Source organism: Diplotaxodon limnothrissa, linkage group LG6 (assembly GCF_057381915.1).
Source record: "Diplotaxodon limnothrissa isolate DT_005_m linkage group LG6, D_limnothrissa_male_GT1.1, whole genome shotgun sequence".
Taxonomy (NCBI): domain Eukaryota; kingdom Metazoa; phylum Chordata; class Actinopteri; order Cichliformes; family Cichlidae; genus Diplotaxodon; species Diplotaxodon limnothrissa.
The window spans coordinates 12,496,688-12,519,450 of record NC_140601.1 but is presented as its reverse complement, the minus strand read 5'-3'; the positions used below and the strand labels follow the sequence as shown (position 1 = coordinate 12,519,450).

Sequence of the window (22,763 nt, the reverse complement as noted above, 5' to 3'; positions counted from 1 at the left end):
GACCCGGTCTGACCCCGGTTTGACCTTGCAGTGACCTCTGACCTCTCCGGTCCTGGCTCTCCACCTGCTCTGCTGCCTGGGTTCCGGAACGCTCCGCCCTGGGGCCCAGAACGAGCCAATCAGAATGAAGAAGAGCCGCAGCGTGCTGTCGGTGACTGGAGAAGAGGTGAGGAGGAAGATCTGAACAATCAGGGAAAATCTGCTAACCTTGTCACAGTCACAGAGACCGTAGATCCCAGGCCTAGTAGCAGACTGTCTCACTGAACTCTGTGTGTGTGTGTGTGTGTGTGTGTGTGTGTGTGTGTGTGTGTGTATGTGTGTGCATGTGTGTGCGTGTGTGTGTGTGTGCAACTTGAATGCCTACCGTCACATAAACGCCCCATGACTTTCACACATCCAAGCTCTCTTTGTTCCCGCACACACTCAGAAGTCCGAGTGGACAGTTTGCATCCTCCAGCCTACACTCACCCAGCAGGAGCCACTCAGTCCCAGTCCTCTATGTAAATGAGCCGCAGCTAAGTGAGTGCTCTATGTAAATGAGTGATTTCCGTTTAAAGGTGAAGTCCTGGCCAAAGGACATAACAGCATGCATTAATCGGGAGCTCTTTTATTGATTATACATTTTGTTATGCGTCCATGTGTGTGTGTGTGTGTCCGTGCGTGCATGCGTGCGTGCATGCGTGCGTGTGTGGATGCGAGCATCTCCCCACATCTGGGTCTGGATGACATCAAACACAGCATGGAAGCAACACGGCACTGTTGCCTAGCAACTGCTACCATTCCCCCAGTGTTTTGTTGCTACGGTACTGCAGTGCAGATCAGCCTCTAAGAGCTCAGTCTGTAGAGGCCCTATCCCAGACACACATGCACAGTCACACACACTTACATCAATAATTTATAGTCTGTGTTTCTGTACAAGTTTCTTTGCTCGTCATTGTTTGAATATGGCAAAACAACACAGCCTGGGACATGAGCCAAAACAGCAACTGCGTTCTTCCATTTTTGCTACTGAATGTGTTGGGTTTTTTTAATCATTACACACGCAACGCAGTGTTTTTGTGAAAGACACAATATGTTCTCTTTTAATCCTCTGAAGATGCACCTTCTTGTTCCATATCCCCATTTCCCTTACCTGCCTCCCTTCTGTCTCTCAGGGAAATGACACAGATATAACAGGTGCTGGGGAGAAGGCGGAGTCATCTCGCTACAGCCGATCGTATACGTCCGGGTCCACGCTGGGGGCTGAGTTACGCAGAGGGAGGAGCAGAAGACTCTCGCCAAGTCTCCAGGTATGGGAAGATGGAATGAGCATGTTAAAGTGGCAATCTGAATGGTTCCAGTCCCGTTGATTTGGTAACACCTGAAGTCACTGTTGATAGCAACAAACACTTTAGCACAACAGGTCACTGAATTATAAGGACCACCTTGGTGAGCCACCAAGATCTGTCCCTTTTTCTTCTGTTACTTCAAGCAATACTTCAAACTTATCTGAAGTTGAATAATGCAGGAAATTACCCTTTTTAGACATATAGACTGTAGTTAATAGATGAAAGCAGCTACCGTGAGTTCATCCACTGATTGTGGGCACCTGTTTTGAACCCTAGAAGGCTATAGCGATCCTGGTTTTATGAAGCCAAATTGTATCAGAGGACAGAGGTAATGATTGCAAGCTTAGCTGAATCTGTGCGAGAATTCTATAACAGCAAAGATGGTGGTCAAACTATAATTTCCAGGGAGGAAAAGCTTTCTAAAACTCTAGTTTGGAGCAAATACACCAAACCGTTTACGTCTCTTTTAATCAGATGTGACTGGTGTTCCTGTACGAGCAGTTCTCATGTCCCGCTGATCAATGAAAACTGCCCCAAAAAGTTCCTACACCAATTCACAATGCTGATGAGAGACACCTGCTAATTAGTGCTAAGTAACATACAAATAAAATAAAAGATTGCTGGACTGTGATAAAATGGGCTGCTGTGCAGATTATTAACCACACAGCAGTTTGTATAATTTGACACATAATTGCATTAAAATGTTTCTAAAGGCACCAAGTGCACAAACATGGTCAAAGGGTTCAGTTCAGCAATAAATATCATGCAAAACAAATACATATGCTACGCTTTGTCTGCTCCGTGTTTTCTATAGGAAATTATTTATAGGTTTATCACTTAGCGAGAAGTTAAAATGTTAGTGTATTTACAGCTTTCTCCTGCTGCCAAGGAAACAATAGGAAAAACTCAAAACAAAATTTTTTTTGATAGCACTTCATGCCAAAATATTTTTACCTGCTGACAAATAGATTTTGAAAATGTGGACTAGATGGGCAAATTTTGACCTCTCACACTGAAAATCACCAAAAGTATTTACAGCTAAAAAATCATTCATTCATTTCACCCTAATCCTAAAATTTTAATCACACCCTCGTGTGCACCTGATTGTGAGATATGTGTGAGAATAAAAAGCACAGCCTTCCCGCTGCTCTAAATCTACCCTTGCCTCTGTATGATGTCAGTGACACTGACTGGTCATCTCATCAGCTAGGTGTACTAGCTTTAAGCACATAAGCTCCACCCACCTATTGTTAAAACCTTGGTTAGGCAAGCTATATCTCCCAAACAGTGGCGTGTCCAGCGGGGTGGCCTGGGGGGGCACAGGCCACCCCCCCCCCAACCAGACTGGCCACCCCAGGTGCCACCCCAAAGGCAAAACAATAAAATTCAATCAAATATCAAATGTCCGATTATGTTTTCACGGTGAAGCTCAGATATCCGAGTGTAAGTGAATGCAGCATCGGCTTCTGCGCTATGTGCATCACGTTAGCAAAGGTAGGAGAGCCAAGCACGAAAGATGGCACTGCAGGAAACAATTTTTCGGTGAAAGAAAATGAGGACAGAATAAATGTCCCGGTAAGTAATATTAAGTTTGTTGAGTTTAGTAAACTTCGGTGAAATTAGAATACCAAAGAAAAAATAACACTTAAAGAATTATTGCTGCCATCAAATATTTCAGACAGTATGCTACTGAGGGGAGCTAACATAAGAGTTATGAGTTATAAGCAGTGTTGGGACTAACGCGTTATTAAGTAACGCGTTACAGTAACTACGTTATTATTGTGGTAACGAGCACGGTAACTAGTTATTATGCCAAAATCAGGAACGCGTTACTCGTTACTGGGATTTAGATAGGGTCGTTACTCGTTACTTCGTGTGGTGGCATCGCGGAGTTTCCACAGATTCAGTAACATTAGCAAGTGGTGGAGGCAGCAGGTGGATGAAGGAAAAGGGACGCAGAAGGAAAAGAGACCCGAGGCGGCCGCCGGTCCAAGTGTGAACTGAACTTCAGGTAAGAAGTTATGACCTGCAGTCTCTCTGGGTCAGATATAAACCAAGCTTAGGTGGAGTTTATTTTCGTTATTCTGACTTTTTCCGTACTGCGTGCTAGCTAGCATGACGGAGTTTCTACACAGCTGGGTGGTGCTATGAAGTTAATGATGTTGAACCTTATTTTGTTCATAAGTTATTAGAGTTGCCAGCCGTCCCGTCTGGTATTCAGAGAAAATATTACGCGTTTCTTATTGAGGTGAAAAGGAACAGTTTGTCCCGTAATTCAGCTACAATGAAAAAGGCACAAAGCTGGAGTTATTCTGTGTCTTTGCTGCACAGCTGCCTCTTCTTCTCTCATTCTCCCCCCTCCCTCTCCCGTTTCTACTTCAATCATGAAAACTGATCAATGATCAGCTGATCGGCTTTTCTCTCTTGTTTGTTTATCGCCCACTTTGCGCCGAAAGAGGAAACCAGCGGATGTCGCGCTAAACAACAGCAGCACGTTTAAGCTTGATCAGCTGTTGTTAGAATTTATTTAATATTAATTTCTAGTATCAGCTGATGTTTGCTGGAGCCACAGCTGTAAAAAAAAGCTGCTGGTCATGATATGGTTTGGTTATCTGGTGAGAGGGAAACATGAAGATGAAACCAGGAGATGTCCTTACTGGATCATCAGAGCTGAGCAGGTGATGGAGAAACAGGTTTACCTTTTAGATGACATGAATGAGTTGAAGGGAAGTTATGAACTGTTTCTGAGAGACAAATAACCCCAGGATCCTTTTTTAGGTAGCTGACAGCTGGTAACTGTGCAGGTGCGGATCTAGCAAAGTGTGGCCAAGGGGGCATGTAGGGCATTAACAGGGAATGGGGGGCACAAAGAAATACTTTACTTTCTTATTCTCATTTAAAATGTCTAGCTTTTAAAAAATAATTATCTGAATCTTACAACAAACGATTGATAGATTGATGCATATATACCATCAAAACAGTGAACATCACTGTCACAACAGTGTTTGTTTTCATTCAAAGGCTTTATGATTTTTCCTATAATGGTGGGCCAGTTTCTAGTCAAAATGCCCGGGCCAATTTTCTGTCCCAGTCCAGCCCTGTATGCAGCTCATCTGCAGTCTGGTGTTACCTACATCTTCCTATTCAGAAGGCAGAATTTCTGAGTTCTGAGTACAATCGAAAGCACCACGACTGCAGTTTTTGTGTTGGATGTAAAAGGCGCACATGACTCTGTGACGTAGGCTAGAATCATGGCAGCAGTCAATGACGGTCCAGGCGTGGGATTTCTCTCGTGGAAATATGCACGTTATCATATCCTTTCTATTGGTAGGTGGCACAGTGCACTTGTGGCAAGTAAGCAAGCTAGAAGACTGGCAAAGTTATGGAAGAAACACATTAACAAGAGAATTCTGAGTAAAACCAAAGTTACTTTCCCTAGTAACTAGTTACTTTGAAAGTAACGAGTAACTTGAAGTAACTGAGTTACTTTTGAGAGAAGTAACTAGTAATGTAACTAAGTTACTATTTTAAAGTAACTTACCCAACACTGGTTATAAGATATAATCTAAGTCGTAACATTGCTGTATGGAGCTGCAGATTTGGTTGCAGGTTAACATAGCTGGACTGGCCATCGGGCATACCGGGCATATGCCCGGTGACTTATTTTTTTTTCTTTTTTTTTTGTAACGGCATGAACAATGAGAGGTGGTGGATTGGCCAGATGCAGGTCGATGTGTAAAAATAACTCAGTTGTTTGGTGGTGGCTATGGCGGGGCTTCCACAGAGGCCAGCAGGTGGATGAGGGAAGGGGAGGCAGGAGGAGAGCCCCGAGGCAGCCGCCAGTCCGAGTGTCAGGTGAACTGAACTTCAGGTAAGAAGTTATGACCTGCAGTCTATCTGGGTCAGATATGAACCAAGTTTAGGTGGAGTTTATTTTCGTTGTGCTGACTTTTTACCCTCAGTTGCAATAACTCGTACTGCATTCTAGCCAGCTTGACAGAGTTTATATACAGCTGGGTGGGTGCTATGATGTTACTGATAGTGAACTTTATTTTATTCATAAAGTTAGTAGAGTTGCCAACGGCTCCTTAAAAAAAATGGAATGGTCCCTCATTCAGAGAAAATATTACACGTTTCGTATTGAGCTGAGAAGAGACGCAGTTTGTCCCGAACTTTAGCTAGAATGGAAAAAAGACACAAAGCTGGAGTTATTCTGTCGTTACGCTGCACAGCTGCCTCTTCTTCTCTCATTCTCTCCCCCTGCCTCTCCTGTTGCTAATTCAATCATGAAACTGATCAATGATCAGCTGATCAGCTTTTCTCTCTTGTTTATTTATCGCCCACTTTGGGCCAGAAAGAGGAAACCAGCAGATGTCGTGCTAAACAACAGCAGCACGTTTAAGCTTGATCAGCTGTTGTTAGAATTTATTTAATATTAATTTCTAATATCAGCTGATGTTTGCTGGAGCCACAGCTGTAAAGCTGCTGGTCATGATGTCGGTTTGGATGTGTGATGAGAGGGAAACGTGAAGATGAAACCAGGAGATGTCCTTACTGAATCATCAGAGCTGAACAGGTGATGGAGAAACAGGTTTACCTTTTAGGTGACATGAATGAGTTGAAGGGAAGTTATGAACTGTTTCTGAGAGACAAATAGCACCAGGATCCTTTTTCTACGTAGCTGACAGCTGGTAACTGTGCAGGGGTGGATCTAGGAAAGTGTTGCCAGGGGGCCAGGTAGGGCATTAACAGGGAAAGGGGGGCACAAAGAAATACTTTTCTTTCTTATTCTCATTTAAAATATCTAGCTTTTAAAAAATAATTATCTAAATCTTACAACCAAAGTTTTTATCTGACGTAAAATGTATAGAAATCATACATATACCAACAAGACTGTACATCACTGTCACAACAGCATTTGTTTTCATTCAAAGTCTTTATGGCTTTAATACCTGGTGGGTCGGTCTGTAGTCAAAATGCCCGATTTTCTGTCCCAGTCCAGCCCTGCAGGTTAATACTGGCAGTGTCACCATGCCAGCTGACTGTATTTCATCATCAGCCAGTGTTGTTCTTTATACATCAATATTACCAAAGTTTACCATAAGGCAGCAGAGAAAGTATTTACTTGCTTTCAGGTTTTATTCAAATGTTAGTCTTTTCAGTTGTTTCTCCACTTTTTTCCTGTTTCAAAATCAGACACCAGTTTGTGAGAAGATTATCTTCTTTTTTTAACAGGCAGATAAAGTTTTACATTGGAACTGGCTAATTTGTCAATTGTTTGTTACAAATGTTCGTATTTTAATATTCAAAAATGTTTTTGCCCAAAACATATGTGCAGTATATGTCAGTAAAAATACTATGCAAATATTGCTGTCCTTGAATGCTGAGTAAACACTGACAAAGCACTGATTGTATCTCTTGTACTTTATCAACGCAGTATCTAAAAACTTTGCACCGTAGTGGTTAAAATCTCATTCTAATAAGAGTTAAAAGCGCATTCGGTTATTAGGTGTATAGGATTATTGAATTATGGTTAACGGTTGGTAGAATTTTTTTTTAAAACATTATCTGCCAATTACATCTGCCACCCTTCTCCAAATCTGTGCCCCTACCTGGCCCCCCCAACAAAAATTTCTAGACACGCCACTGCTCCCAAACAGTAGCTTTGCCCATAATTGTGCCTAGAATCACAGATCGTTGACTGATGTAATTGATTGAGTCACACCCATTGTGCCGGACTGAACCTACGTTTTACCTCACCAGGTACCTTGCTGGCTGCGACCTCGAGATCGCACCCCGTCACCAGAAGTCCTGGGCAACGCGTCACGTCCCACAACTCTTCCCCTTCGTATCCCGCCTCGCATCTCCATCACACAAGCAGACTCTGACAGGTTCACACACATTTTAAGCCCTCGTCAAATCACCGATTTCATTTTGCAGAAAGCTTTCCTGTCGTTCTCTAATCACTGCTATCATGTTCCAGTTACGAAGCAGAAAATGGCGTGTCCCCAGGTCACACCCCTTTGGGCTCCCAGAGTCCGAGCCTCACGCTCCACACGACCTTCCCCCAGGGCCAGAGAAGAGAGTCCTTCCTGTACCGCTCCGACTCGGACTACGACATGTCCCCCAAGACGGTCTCACGGAACTCCTCCCTCGCCAGCGAAGGGTGAGAGTTAGAGAGAGATGAGATTAGTGATGACTTTATCCATGGCTGTATGAAATGTTGCACTCAGCTTTCTCTCTATTTTCCAACTCTTCCTGTCTTAGGCATACTGCAGAAGATTTTATTGTCACACCTTTTGCCCAAGTGAGTTTGACTTTATAGATTCATTTATCTTCATGAGTGGTCATAAAAACTGGTTCATACTGTTTCCAGTGTGCCCAGACACTCAATATAATTATAGGATTTGGAGGCGAAGTTTTTATTGAAACAGCAGAAATGATTGATCACGTTATTAAGCGTTCACCTCTCAGTAATATGTGTACATCTGTGTAAGCTTGTTCTGTATTTATGCTGTTTTCCTGTGATGCTGTGCGATCATTGTAGGTATTGGCTAGTCTGCGATCGGTACGGAGCAACTTCACCATCCTTGCCAACGTCTCCACACCGACCGTCAAGTCAGTATCACCACCTGTTGTCCACAGAGTTTATGTTGCATAAGTTAAAGGACCATTTGTACGTTACAGGAGTTTATAAGACCTGTTACCAATAAAAAAAGGGATGTTAGGGAAAATGTAAATAAAGACAGAATGCAAAAGTAGTTCGGTGCAAGAAGGTTTTACTTATTTTATCAAACCACATTCTGCATGTATTCCAACCATACAGTAGCTCAACATTGCTATAGGAAAGTAGCCGAGGTGCCTGATTTGACCAGCAGTGCCTTATAACATACATTTGAAAGCAAAAGTATGAAAAACTCCTCAGACAGTTACAGCTCAGTCACACATGTTTAGCTTTATTTTGTATAGCATTTTTTATCTTCTATTCTTTGCCAAATGAACTTATGTATATTGTTTACATGATCGAAATAAATTAACGAACAAACAAACAAACAAAGTAGGACAGCAAGCTCCTTGCACCTTGGAAAAATCAGTAAAAACCTGTAAAAATGCAAGTTTGCAGAGCGCCTGTCATTTTGCAGTTAAATCGCTGCCCTGTAGATACGAGGTTCTGTCAGGACTCTAAATGTAAGTAATGAATGTAAACTTCAATGTGAATTTTTGTGTACGTAGACAGCAAAAGATTTATTTTAAACAAATTTCACATTTAATAGATGCACTACAAACAGACCCCAACTTGATCCTATTCAGTTGCAGACTGACTCCATCTTATTGTCATTTTATTGCCACTTTGATGCCCAAACGTTGTTTTGAAGATGGTAACTGACTGCTCGTGGTCGCAGACCTGCTCCTTTCTTTAAAACAGCGAGGCGAGAAAGCTTCAGGTTTATTGTGTTTTGATGATTTTGGTCTTGCTGTAGTCTCCAACCACTGTTTCTGTCAGCATCAAACAACTGAACTACAGTAACCACAAGTACTGGAAGTCTGTTTCCTTACAGAGCATTGCTAAAAACATGTAATGTAACACACCTACAGTTTTTTTTAAAACAAAACAAAACATGTTGCTTGCACCATATTCAAATTTTAGCAAGTTAAAAAAAATCTCAGTTTCAACATTTCAGATGTTGACTTTGTGCTGTTTCCAACTAAATGTATGCTCAAAATATTTATTTACAGTTTAGGTAGTATCCATGCTTAAAAAGCATGCAGTTTAACACCCATGCACACATTTGTGATTACAGATACTTGTGGATTGTACTGGGTTATTAAAAGCCTAATTATTTTACTACTCTGTTTTTTTTAGGAGGTCTCCTTTGGGTGGAGTGTGCGTCAGTCCTAGGGCGACACTATCAGACCAGCAGTACCAGCAGCTCGCTCTGGACACACTGGAGGAGCTGGACTGGTGCTTAGACCAGCTGGAGACCATCCAGACACACCGCTCTGTCAGCGAGATGGCTTCCAACAAGGTTTGTAACTAACACCGTATAAACGTATTAACATGTCACCAGCTGTAGATCAGCTCATAACCATGCAGATGAACCTTTATGTATGTTTTCAATATTTAGCTCAAATCATTACATTTTGATTTTTGCTAGCAGTTAATACATGAATTGGTGCCTCTGTGCTGTAAGTAATAATTATAGGACACTAAACAGAAAATGTAAAAATCTATCTCCAACATTTTTTTTTCAGTCGTTTTACTGTTTCCTTAAACCTCTGGACTCACTCAAAGCCCAGAATCCAAACAGGCCTTCTGTTTTGAATAATAACACTAAGTTTCCTGAGGGAAGCCTCAGGTTGACTCACACCATCTTTGTGTTTTGTTCTCATTCTGCCACAGTTTAAGAGGATGCTGAACAGAGAGCTCTCTCACCTGTCAGAGATGAGTCGCTCCGGGAACCAGGTGTCTGAGTACATCTCCAGCACCTTCATGGGTGAGCGGGACCAGAATGTGATTTCTGTCCACATCGCATTTATGACCTTATCCAAATTAAAAACTATAAATCCACTGTGTGTGTGTGTGTGTCTTCAGACAAGCAGAATGAGGTGGAAATCCCGTCTCCCACTCTGAAAGATAAATCCATGAGTCACATCAGCGGAGTGAGGAAACTGTCTCACAGCTCCAGCCTCTCCAGCGCTTCCATGCCTCGCTTCGGCGTCAACACGGACCACGAGGATGAGCTTGCCAAGGTGCTGTTTTCTATCTGCGTTATTCACACTCGCCATCAAACTTTGCTCAGACTTGAGCTCGGATCTCTGAAAAATGATATTATTTTTCATGGCTTTGGCATTGTTTTTCCCTTCTAGCAGCAAGAAACAGATGTACGCACGTACCCTGTATCTGATAGAAACATAAGCAAACATGATTATATCCCATGTTACTGTATACTTTATGCAATCGAGAAAGTTTGGCCTGGCTTTTCAGAAAATAACTGCAAGTACTGACTTGTTGTAAGAAAAAAGTGCTCATATATTTATTAGGTTTATGTCTGTTCACATACCAGCTGGAGTCTTTTATTAATCCTTTAGTCTGCTTTCTAGTGCCTGACGCCTGCTTGTTTAATTCCATCCAGTCTTTAGCACCACATTTTTTTGGAAGGTCCACAGTGGGGTGGAGACTGTCTCTGACTGCTTGGTCATGCAGCACATAAATCACATTAAAGTATGCTAGATACAAACATAAAGCTTTGTTCCTACGCCATTGTAATTAAGAACTGGACCAGGTGACAGATATTCTCTATACATCTGTGGACCACCTACCACTAAGGCTCAACTGTCAAGGTTATGCTGAGAGACATCAAAGCAGTGTCTGCTGTGTGATTAGTGTTGAAATGGTGCCAGAGCTCAAAGATGGAAGCACTGGAAGTCTGCTCATGTTTGGGATGGAGGATGATTTGAACTTTCAGCTGTTTGCTCAATGAAGTCTTGTCAGGAAACATTATGTAGGTTAATACAGAGTGACCTTAGACTTGATTTAGAGTCATGTGTTTGACCTTTGGGCTAAAGTCTGGTGCTAAAGTCTTAAACTACCATCCATGTATTTATCTAGCCGGGGCGATCATGGCTCAAGAGTTGGCAGTTCGCCTTGTAATCGGAAGGTTGCCGGTTTGAGCCCCGGCTTGGACAGTCTCGGTCGTTGTGTCCTTGGGCAAGACACTTCACCCGTTGCCTACTGGTGGTGGTCAGAGGGCCCGGTGGCGCCAGTGTCCGGCAGCCTCGCCTCTGTCAGTGCGCCCCAGGGTGGCTGTGGCTACAATGTAGCTTGCCATCACCTGTGTGTGAATGGATGACTGGATATGTAAAGTGCTTTACAAATACAGGCCATTTATTTATCTGTTTTGCTGGGAAACTCTTTTCTTTAAATAGTCTTCAGGAAGAGTTCTTTGGATTTTCGTTGCCTTTTGTTCTGTTCTCGGTCAAAATGATCCCACACTGCTTCAGTAATGTGTAGGTCTGAGTTCTTTGGAGGCCGATCCATGACTGATAGGGTTCTACTGTGTGTTCTTCTATCCATGTATGCTTTTACTGCATTAGCAGTGGGCTTAAGATCATTTTCATGCTGAAAAATGAAGCCACTGCCAGTCAGAATAAACGTTTCTGGGTTCAATATTCCATCATTTTTGCGAGCCCCGACACCACAGGCTGAAGGCTCTCTGTTGTTCCTCTCTGCTGACCTCCTCTGTACATATTAATGACAGTTGTGTGTTCTCTTTTGAATTTTTTAAATTCATTTAAGAACAAGTTATGTGTTTTGGCAATATGCTGTTAGTAGCAAAGTGACTAAAGATACTATTTGGAACGGGTTCTTTGTTGTCTGTAATGTGTAGACACAACACTTGTTCATACCTTGAGTTAGGTTCTTTTTTATGTTTGAGTGATTCGTAGGTCAGTTTTAAATGACTTACTAAACATCTTCTAAAAATGGTCAAGTGCAAGAATTGGACTGAAAATGAGAGAATGTGCAAAGAAAGTCTTTGAAAGATCTTCAGAAAACTGGAGAATTGTTGCTCTACACCACTGTTAAAAGTTACAAGAAAGTCTGGCCCCTTGAAAGTAGAGTATACAGCGCACTGCACTGTAAGGAGGACTTTAATACGACCATCTGAAAGTTTTGATGAAACATTTTTGAAACAGTGTGATTTTCAAGCTATGGCTCGCTTTACTTTGTGTGTTGAAACAGGAGCTGGAGGATCTGGACAAGTGGAGTTTTAACATATTCAGAGTAGCAGAGTTTTCCAACAACAGACCTCTCAGCTGCATCATGTACGCCATCTTCCAGGTAAAGAAAATAATCGTATAAATGTGGACTGTTCGTGTCTGTGCTCATGTACACGGTGTACTCCCTTTTCTTTTGTCTCGCTCCTCCTCAGGAGCGAGAGCTGTTGAAGACATTTCGTATCCCAGTCGACACCTTTGTCACTTACGTGATGACCCTGGAGGACCATTACCATGGAAACGTAGCGTACCACAACAGCCTCCATGCTGCAGATGTCACCCAGTCCACACATGTTCTTCTCTCCACACCTGCTCTTGATGTAGGTCAACACGCACACAAACACACACACACTTTTGATGTCCGTTCACACATAAGGAGAGAGGCGTGAAGAAAAGGTGGAGAGAATAAAAAATCAAAGCAAAGAAAGACAAACATCTTCTAACTGAAACATCTGGGTACTTTCATAGTTGAACATGAATTAACTTTTTCTCAAACAAATAGACCTATTTAAATAAGTGTGTCATGTTGTAATACATTATATATTAAAATGCATATTATTCATGTGTCTAGACAAAAAAAATATGTTTGAGCTTCAAGTTTCCTCAGACTTTTGGCCCAAGGCCTCAAACTGACCTGTTCAACATTTCTAAATTGCACCTGTGGCTGCTCTGATTCCTCAGTCCACATACTGAAGGATCCTTGGGCAAGATACTGAACAGTGAGTTGCCCCCGATGCATCCATCCAGCTCTGAGTGTGTATGTCTATGTTAGAAAATCCCTTGGGCATAGATGAAAGTGCTGTATGGCGGACTTTGAGGGCTGAGTAGAAAGGTGCTATACAAGTACCAGTCTTTACGGGTTAGTAGAGTAACAACTGTTTAATTTAATAAAGTCAGTTGTATTTATATACCGCCAATTCACAACAAGAGTTGCCTCAAGGTGCTTTATTCTGTGAGGTAAAGACTCTACAATAAAACTCCAGCAATCAGAGGATCCTGTTTTGAGCAAGTACTTGGTGACAGTGGGAAGGAAAAACTCCCTTTTAACAGGAAGAAACCTCCTGCAGACCCAGCCTCAGGGAAACACAGACATCTGTCACAACTTGTTGTGGGTGAGGGGATTCAACTGTGGGTCCAGGTGTTAGATTATCAACAGAAAAGAAACGTGTACCTGATCTAACACACATGGTTCTATGGAGAAGCTGCACCTGAGAAACATCCCTGAAAAATAATAACAATTTTAAAAAGATAAAAAGCTGGAGAGAGTGTTTTTACTTTTGTCACATGTTTGTTAATGTGTTGCATAAAAAGCTGGAGCCCTTTTATGTGGTCACATTGGATCCAAAGCAGACTGACCATGTGACCCTTATTACACCATGGCTTATGCAGTGATGTAACAACAAAGAAATCTTAAGTTTAAAAGATTTTCACAGCATTATGACTTGAGTATGAAGTATAAGTAAATCTATGAGCTGATATTGATCACAGATTCAAACACACAAACAATGGGAGCTGGGTTCAGTGTCACTGTGGTTGCTGTTTTTTCTACTGGAAATAAAAGAACAACATCTGACTTTATCTGGGAATGCATTTGTCTCCCACACACTGAGACAGTGTTCCATATTTTGAGTAGCTCTAGTTTTCAGGACAGCAGGACAGCCGCTTTTCTGTCTGGCTTGCAAAGAAAGCAGGAAAGGCTGTTCTAGTGGGTCAAGTGCAGGTTAACCCGCCACGAGCTTTTGCTGCTTACACAATACATAAAATTAGGGAACTACAAAGTTACAAGCTGCACAGTTTTTGGCGGAATATGGAAATGCGGTTATAAAAATGACAGGAAAAAGGAAACTGGGTGAAACCACTGGAAGACCCAATATTTTTTTCTAGTTTTTATTAAGTTTTACAGAGAGGGAAGAATATGATGTGACGTGAAGTCTACAGAATGAATCCCAAGAAAAGGCGTTAAAACATTTTATACAGTTTTTAAAGGCAAAAAGGGGAAATATGACTCCAAGAAAACTGCTGCAAAAGGCAATAAGAAGACACAAACTCTTAGAACAGAGTTTGTGTGTGTTTGTTGTTTAAGTTAGATATAATTTTGTCCCATACCGTCTCACATTTAGCTGCGGTATGGTCACGTCTGCAAAGACAGTAAAAACGTTTATCCATATTCTTCAACTGCAGTATGTTCTTTGCTATTAGACGCACCTTTTTGCATTTTATTAGCACAGAAACTAGTTTTGAAACTGTCAGAGGTATTGACTTTTGTCTCCTGCCCTTCTTGTCATTTCAGGCTGTCTTCACTGACCTGGAAATCCTCGCCGCTCTATTTGCTGCAGCCATCCACGATGTAGACCATCCCGGAGTTTCCAATCAGTTCCTCATCAACACCAGTGAGTTCACATACGCTCACACACTCAAACACATGCTTTGATATTTGCACACGCTGTGTTCACACCCCCTCCTCTGCGCTCAGACTCAGAGCTGGCCCTAATGTATAACGACGAGTCAGTATTGGAGAACCACCACCTCGCCGTGGGCTTCAAGCTTTTGCACCAAGAAAACTGTGACATTTTCCAGAACCTTACCAAGCGGCAGCGCCAGAGCCTTCGCAAGCTTGTCATCGATATGGTAGGGAACTAGTTTTAAAATAATGTAGCAGTAACCTAACAGAATTTCATTTTTTTCTATTATCATGCAAATGATGTATGAATCTAATTTATCATTTTTAGTTTTAGTCATATTTTATTTAGTTTTAAAGATTTGTATTCTCTTAAGATTCTCTTAAGTGTATATTTAAACACCTTGAACAGGAAACTGAATGTATCTGTTTTGGTTCTTCTCATTTAAGCTACCCTTATTCTGACTGGCTGAGCTTTGCAAACACAAGGTTTGCACTGGGTGGGGTTGCTGTGCTCACATATGATGCCTTAAAGATACAGATGAGGTGCTTTAAATACAGCTTTTGATTTACAGGGACTACTTGTACATACAGTTGTGTGTCAGAATCATATCCGCTCTCATGGGGATAAATGTCATTGTAATTTCTGAATGTTATTTTTCCAGGGTGGAATGGTTGACAGCATTTGAATTCATGTTGGGGTGGGGGGTAATCAACACAGGGTCAAAAGTATACCCACTAATATTTGGGTAAATGTGTTACACTTCAACCAGACCTTTTTGTTAGCCATCAACAAGTTTCAGGCATAATTGTGGCTAAATATTTGACTACTATTCTTGGTGGAATTGGTAGAGTTCATTTAAATTAGTTGGTTTCCTGGCACTGACTCGGCGTAGTCCAGAAATTTTCTGTAGCCTTGAGGTTGGAACTTTGGGAAGCCTGCTTGCTCCATTTTGAAACCAGTATTGATGTGTGTTTGGGATCATTATCTTTGTGGAGGTGTTTCCTTTCTTTATTGCATCCACTTTGTGTAATGCACCAGCTGCACTGGCAGCACAACAGTTCCAGAACATGATGCTACCACCACCATGCTTGACAGTTGGTACAAAACCTCACCTTTACTCCTTGAAACATACCTCTTGTCACTGTGGCCAAATACTTCAATCTTTGTCTCATCTGATCATAAAATGTAAAGCTGTCTACATGGAGAATGGCTTGTCCATGTAGACTGCGCCACACTTCAGTTGAGTCTGAAGGTGTCAATTCTTCCTGCACCAAGGAGTGGGGGCTTCTTTCCTGGTCTTCTTCCTCTCGGCCCATGGTGAAATGTTGATGGTAGAACTCGAGTCACTGTGGACAGTGATCCAGGTGTTCCAGCGGTTTCCAGTTCATGCCAGGCCTGATTGGTTCCTGAAAATCATATTAGTGTTTGAACTGATGATTGTGGAATTTGCAGTGTAGAATGCCTCCAAAAACGTTTGCAACTTTGTACTCTGTGCTTTGTACTGCATTTCTTGGACCCATTGTTCTGAATACTGAATGAGACCTGTTAAACAAATTATTTTTAATGTTTGCATTGCCTATCAGCTATAGTCAATCATATTACATATATATACATATATACACCCAGCACGCCCCTGCGGGCGGTTTATCCTTCAAGCTCAGGTCCTCTACCAGAGGCCTGGGAGCTTGAGGGTCCTGCGCAGTATCTTAGCTGTTCCCAGGACTGCGCTCTTCTGGACAGAGATCTCCGATGTTGTTCCCAGGATCTGCTGGAGCCACTCGCCTAGCTTGGGAGTCACAGCACCTAGTGCTCCGATTACCACGGGGTCCACTGTCAGTTCAAAGAGAACATTCATGTCCATGATGAATGTGTGCAAACGTCTGACCACAACTGTAAGCTCAAATCTTTAAATAATGAGGTCATTATTTAAAGATTTGAGCACACAACATTGTGATAAATAAAGAAAAAGCATAATAGGTTCCCTTTAGAGAAAAAGTGGACTGACTTCATCCCTGATTCTTGCATTATATATTTTCAGAGTAATTTATAATCACACAGGAGTAGAAGGGGGTTGATTCCTAACAGGGCGTAGAGCATATTACAGGTTCAAGGATGCAAAATAAAAGCTTCGGGCAGAAAGTAGTTTGCATTTCTTTCTGTCGTTTTCTGCAGGTGTTGGCCACAGACATGTCCAAACACATGACACTGCTGGCTGATTTAAAGACAATGGTGGAGACCAAGAAGGTGACAAGTTCTGGCGTGCTACTTCTGGACCACTATACAGAACGAATACAGGTAACTTGATCAGTAACGTTTGACCCCGCAGAGAGAGAATGACATACATAACATTAAATATTCTTGTATGATCGTAGGTACTGAGGAACATGGTGCACTGTGCAGACCTGAGCAACCCCACCAAGCACTTACCTTTATACAGACAGTGGACAGAGCGGATCATGGAGGAGTTCTTTCGGCAGGGCGACAAAGAACGCGAGAGAGGGATGGAGATCAGCGCCATGTGTGACAAACACACTGCGTCTGTGGAGAAAAGTCAGGTAAAGCTCTCTCTGACTCACAGCGTCATTAATATAGTGAAGATGTTAAATGTGCACACAGAAAGGATAATGAGCCACAAACAAGCAACTTTAAAGTGTCTATGATAGCAAGGGTGGATAAAACAACAGAAACACAGAGCAGTGTGAAATAACAACCCTGAAATAGACTCTGTTAAATCTTCAGTTTATGCTGAGACTCTGAGAAAGTGTTAATGAGCATTTTTCTGTCTGTGGCAGGTCATTCACAAACACCGCAAATGTGGGAGTTGGTAGTGTGTGGGGAAAGTATCCGATCTGATAATGATAAAATGAACACAAAACGACAAGCAGTGGTAAATATATGCACAAATGCAATTCAGTTTTATTTATATAGTGCCAATTCAGAACAACTGTTGCGTCAAGGAGCTTTATATTGTAAGATAAAGAGCCAGTGTTAGAAAGAAACACCAAACAATTAGACAACCCCTCTATTAGGGCTGAACGATATATCGCATTTGCGATAATATCGCGACATGATCAAGTGCAATTTTCTAACCGCAAAGGCTGCGATTATACTGCGATTATATTATACAATTCATGGGCTGCATCCTCCTGAGGCCGCATTTGTAGACCGATTACGTCACAGCGACGCGCCGAAGGCTGTCCAAATTACTACCATATCCCAGAATTCATAGCGCGGCCCAGCCAAACTCCAGTTTCCAGCAATGGCGGCCGCTACTAAGTTTTAAAATTACTCATACTAATCTTTCTGGGTCACAAAATAAACTTTTAACATATTTTCAGGCGAGAAAGTAGTTGTGTAAACATCAAATATCTGCTCGGTTTATCAAGATATCCCATATTTGCAAAAGTGCTTCGACGTTTTCAGAGGCGTCTGCTACCCACCAGCTCGACAGCTAGCCGGGAGCTCGAGGGTTACTGATGCGGCCGAGAACGGCACAACTCCCGGCACATCATTTTCAGATCACCGCGGAGTTTCGCTGCTCGGGTTAAACGTAATATATAAGTCACTTAGACAACCTAAAAATGTTATTGTTGGGCTTTTTTCAGTGTTTTGTTTGTTCGTGAGTAAATCGGTTTGGCTGAGATTAAAGTTATTAGATTAGATAAAATAAAACTTTATTAATCCCCCGGGTGGGTTCCTCCTTGGTTTTCACACAGCTGACTAAACGTCAAACAGAAAACTTATTAAACAGAAGTATGAGACAGTCGAGAATTTACACCAGTGTCTGGTTATATTTTAGATAGCAAGAAGCAGACGGCCGAGTTTATTAAACTCCACCGAGACAGATGTTTGTAAGCTAAAAATAAACTATTGTGTATGTTCAAATATACTGTTGTGATTGAAGAAGTTAAATAAAAATGTCAGTCATCAATTCATGCATCACCTCATGTCATCATAACAGAGGTCTGTCTTCCAGGAAAGAACAGTTTAAAATTAATGTAATATAGTATTGGCCATACTATATGATGTATTGCTTGTCTTTGTTTAATAATACAGAAGACAAAGACCTTAAAAAATAATCGCATATCGCATCGCAATCGCAATATTGGGGCAAAAAATCGCAATTAGATTATTTTCCATAATCGTTCAGCCCTACCCTCTATGAGCAAGTACTTAGAGACACTGGGAAGGAAAAACTCCCTTTTAACGGGAAGAAACCTCCAACAGAACCAGGCTCAGGGAGCGGCAGCCTCTGATATGACCAATTGTGGGTGAGGGGAGGAAGTGTGCTATGGAAGAGAGCAATTTGGTAGCAACCAAAGAATTGCACACAATACAAATTTTTCCCTAGCAACCAGCGGTTGCCAGATGGTTACCACTGATTTGGGCTTGATTCACTTGATCCTACAAGATTCGATTAGATTCAGTTCAATTCAATTTTATTTATACAGCGCCAAATCACAACAACAGTCGCCTCAAGCCGCTTTAAATTATAAGGTAGACCCTACAATAATAGATACAGAGAAAAAAACAATCATATGGCCCACTATGAGCAAGCACTTTGGCGACAGTGGGAAGGAAAAACTCCCTTTTTCCTTCCCACAAGATCACAAGTCCAAAATCGCAGATTGGTTGCAGTTATTTGACAATAAAGCTTCAGGTATAAGTATACTGGGTTATGAAGTGTCAGTTTCAAACCAGTAAAAAAAAATCAAAATATGTGACAAATGTCCATCAAATGTACAAACCATTTGCACAAGACTAGATCAAGAGAAAGTGTGTGTGTGTGTGTGTGTGTGTGTGGCTGTGATTTACACACAGTTGTGGATTGGGCTATTTAAACATGTTTGTTTGGATGGTGGCTATTAGGACAGAAGCCCAGCTAAGATCGTTCCAATTCATATACTGTGGGGGAACAGATTATTTCTTTTAAAACCACATTTTAGTCGGTGCATCTGCTTTCTCTCAGAGCAACAGGAAGGAAAGAAAAAACTCAGAGACACAAAAGTCAGTAAGGTTCATCCTCTGGAGACATGAAATTTTAAAGCAGTCCAACTGCTGGCTGCTGAGTGACGTGGAGAGACCAACAAACCTCGGGCCACGACGCAACTAGAATTAAAACTAAAAATTGCGTTTTATATTGCGTTGTGACAGAATGACAAACTGTTGATTGTGCAGCACTTTTATTTGTCCCCCAAAATTTGTCAGCACAATTAATACTGGAATAACTTATGCTAAACTCTCAGTCAGTAAATCTGTTTTGGATACGTGTGTGAGAAATGTATTCCTGTGTCAATGTCCAGCTGGAAGCAGCTACAGAGATATGCCTCTTCTGATTTTCACGATGAGAAACAGTAACATCATTCTGCGTCAAGTTTGTGGTCACAGATTCTGCACTTTGTAAAATGGTTTTGTGTTTGTTAATGTACAGCCAGTTGGATTTAGCTCTAGCAAAGGTAAAATACTACTTAAGGGACATATGTTATTTGCTTTCTTTGCCAGGAGTTATTTGAAAGAATTATGTATTACATGGACAATCATCAGTATCAATGATGACCATGAAAACATGGAAATATGCAATAATGCATCAGTGTGTCATTTCACGCACTTTATTATTTACTATAATGTAGATCAGAAAACCCCGACCCTAAAACCATATTTTAAGCTGTCGCATCATTTGGTGTTTCATGAAGTTCTTTCTTTCTCAAAGCTGAGAATCTGATGTGAACTACTTTGTTAAGTTGCTTTGGTCTCAATATTGTTCAATACATCAGGAGCAAGAATTGTGAATCTGTGAGAAATGTGAATGGAGGTTTTTCTCTGAAAATGTGGGGAAAAGTGCCCCTTAAAATCACTAATGTGACCCTGACCTTGAGCACAGTTTGGGTGAAGACCCATCTGCTGATGATTGAGTGCAACTTCACTAAAATCTTACCAATACTCTCACAGAGGAGCGATTCTTGTGACTTGTAAACAGACAGACGACAGATGCCTCGGCACTGCATGAGCTCATCACTCCTTCATTAAAATGAGCTGAATTAAAGGCACCATAGTTGAGTAATATGGAGTCTTTGGACCAGCACTCTTTTTCAGCCATGGAGGTTTCTGCTTAATAAAAGTTTACCACTGCAGATTTTACAAATAGATGTACAGACCAAAACCATTTTCTTGGCTATAAACCTTGTGCTGTGAAGTTAGTGATGTTACCATGGGAATTAAATGGATTTCAATCAGCCTCAAGTGGCCGTTAAGGGGACTGCAGTTTTTGGCATTCAAGTGTTGTCCTGGGTTTGCTCTGACTTGTCTCAGATATTTGTCAGATATGGCAGTGGAGACTCACACCGGTGTCAGAGCAGTCTGACTTTTTCTTTGTATAACTATCAACCTAAGTGCAACACAGCAGCAAGAAAGTTGGCACCACCTTGTGGCCTAATAAAGCAGCTGCAGTTACAATTTAACAGCAATTGACAGTTTACAGAGTTGAAATAAAAGCACAAGTATCACTTGGGTTTTTGTACAAGTCAAACATACAGGAGACGTGCTTATAAGCATGTCTTACAATATACCTTGAGATGACTGCGGTTGTAAGTTTGTGCAAGCTGAGGCATTGAATAGATAATGTGTGATTTAGTCGTTAATGGTTATGGCACATGGAGTTTGTGATGTAAGGACAGAATCAGGTCAACTCAGTTTTTATGCTCAGCTAAGTCAACCATAAGTGAATCAACATATTCTCCAAAGTGTTGACATGTTCCTTTAGCACCACACATTAAAGTGGCTTCGTCTAGTATTTGAAGTATTTTCATCTTCTTTTTCTTTCCCAGGTGGGCTTCATCGACTACATCGTCCACCCGCTGTGGGAAACGTGGGCCGACCTGGTTCATCCAGATGCTCAGGAGCTGCTGGACACGCTGGAAGAGAACAGGGAGTGGTACCTGAACACCATGCCCCAGTCTCCCTCGCCTCCTCCAGATAGACACCTCCAGCATGACCGCTTCCAGTTTGAGATCACTATTGAGGACCTAGAGCAAAACAACCACAACCACATACACATGAGAAACAGCAGCGGGAGGAGTGGCCGGAAAGCCATCTGTGATAACAACGACGAGGACTTAATGCAGGACGGCCAGGTGGAGGCAAACGGAGAGGAGCAGAATCATGCAGAAGATGACAAAGATGAGCAGGAAAATCACAACAGTGAACAGAATGGAGTCCAGGAGGAAGAGGAGGAGGAGGAGGAAGAGGAGGAGCAGGAAGAGAAAGAGGCAGAGGAGGTGCAGGAAGAAGGGCAATTTGAAGAAGAAGGAGCACAGACAGAGGAAGAAGAAGAAGCCAATGATGTAGCACAAGAGGAGGAAACAAAAGGGGAGGAGGAAGCTGAAGAAGAAGAAGGCGAGGAAGGGGGAGAGGAGAAGGGAGACTGCGAGGAAGGTGGAGAAACTGCATATGTAGAAGAGGAAATAGATGGAGAAGAAGTAGAAGATGAGAGAGAAGAGGACATTGAAAATGAGGAAGCAGAAGTGGAAAAAGAGGAGGCTTTGGAACAGGAGGAGGGGGATGTTGAAGAGGATGAGGGGAAAGAGGAGGAAGAAGTGGAGGATGAGGAGGAAATAAAGGAAAATGTGGAAGAGGAAGAGGCAGCAGCAGAGCAGGGAGAGGAGGAGGCACCAGAGGAGGCAGAGGAAGAAGTACAAGAGGAAGAGGAGAGCTAGCCAGGTGTAAAAAGGTGAATTCACAGGGTCAGTGAGGAAAGACTGAGATGAAGAGGGCCAGAAAGAGGCCACAACGGCAGCGAGTGGGTGTAGAGGATGATAAATAGCTGATGACGCCCTTCCTTCCAAATAACGCGCTCTGACCACTTTGTCCTGTGAGCATCGTAGCTGAGGAGCAGTTTGTTGTCTGCTCCGGACATCCTTAAAACACTCAGAGAAACACTGAAAGACCAACCGTACACCGAAAACAAAACCTCTCTGGATCTTCCCAAACGCAACTTGAGGAGCCGGTAGTGACAGACTGGAGTCTTCTTCACCTGGTGTCTGTAAATCCATCACTGCCATGGAGGATGAACTGGGGGGATGATAATGATGATAATAATAACAATAATAATAATAAAAGGGAAGGGATTTGTTCTGTCGACCTTTTTGTAGCTCCTGGAAATCTAACAAAGCCTGAAATACGCACATGCAAACAAGTGCGTGCCTGTTCTGTTCTTATAGACTACCCTCCGCTGTCTCTCGGTCACTGTCTCAGTCCCGTT

The 22,763-nt window shown here is 42.0% G+C and overlaps 1 protein-coding gene across 1 annotated transcript; it reads left to right on the top strand.

Moving 5' to 3' along the window:
- The first annotated feature begins 124 nt into the window (after window positions 1-124).
- On the top strand, window positions 125-22,218 carry LOC146630221 (3',5'-cyclic-AMP phosphodiesterase 4C-like). The gene is made up of 16 exons (XM_085355668.1): window positions 125-166; window positions 1,155-1,289; window positions 7,092-7,219; window positions 7,312-7,494; window positions 7,596-7,635; window positions 7,876-7,946; window positions 9,193-9,355; window positions 9,730-9,823; window positions 9,922-10,079; window positions 12,070-12,168; window positions 12,260-12,424; window positions 14,395-14,494; window positions 14,578-14,732; window positions 16,679-16,801; window positions 16,879-17,061; window positions 21,331-22,218. Exons 1-16 carry the CDS (start codon window positions 125-127, stop codon window positions 22,216-22,218), a joined length of 2,727 nt encoding a protein of 908 aa, XP_085211794.1.
- Window positions 22,219-22,763: the final 545 nt, after the last annotated feature.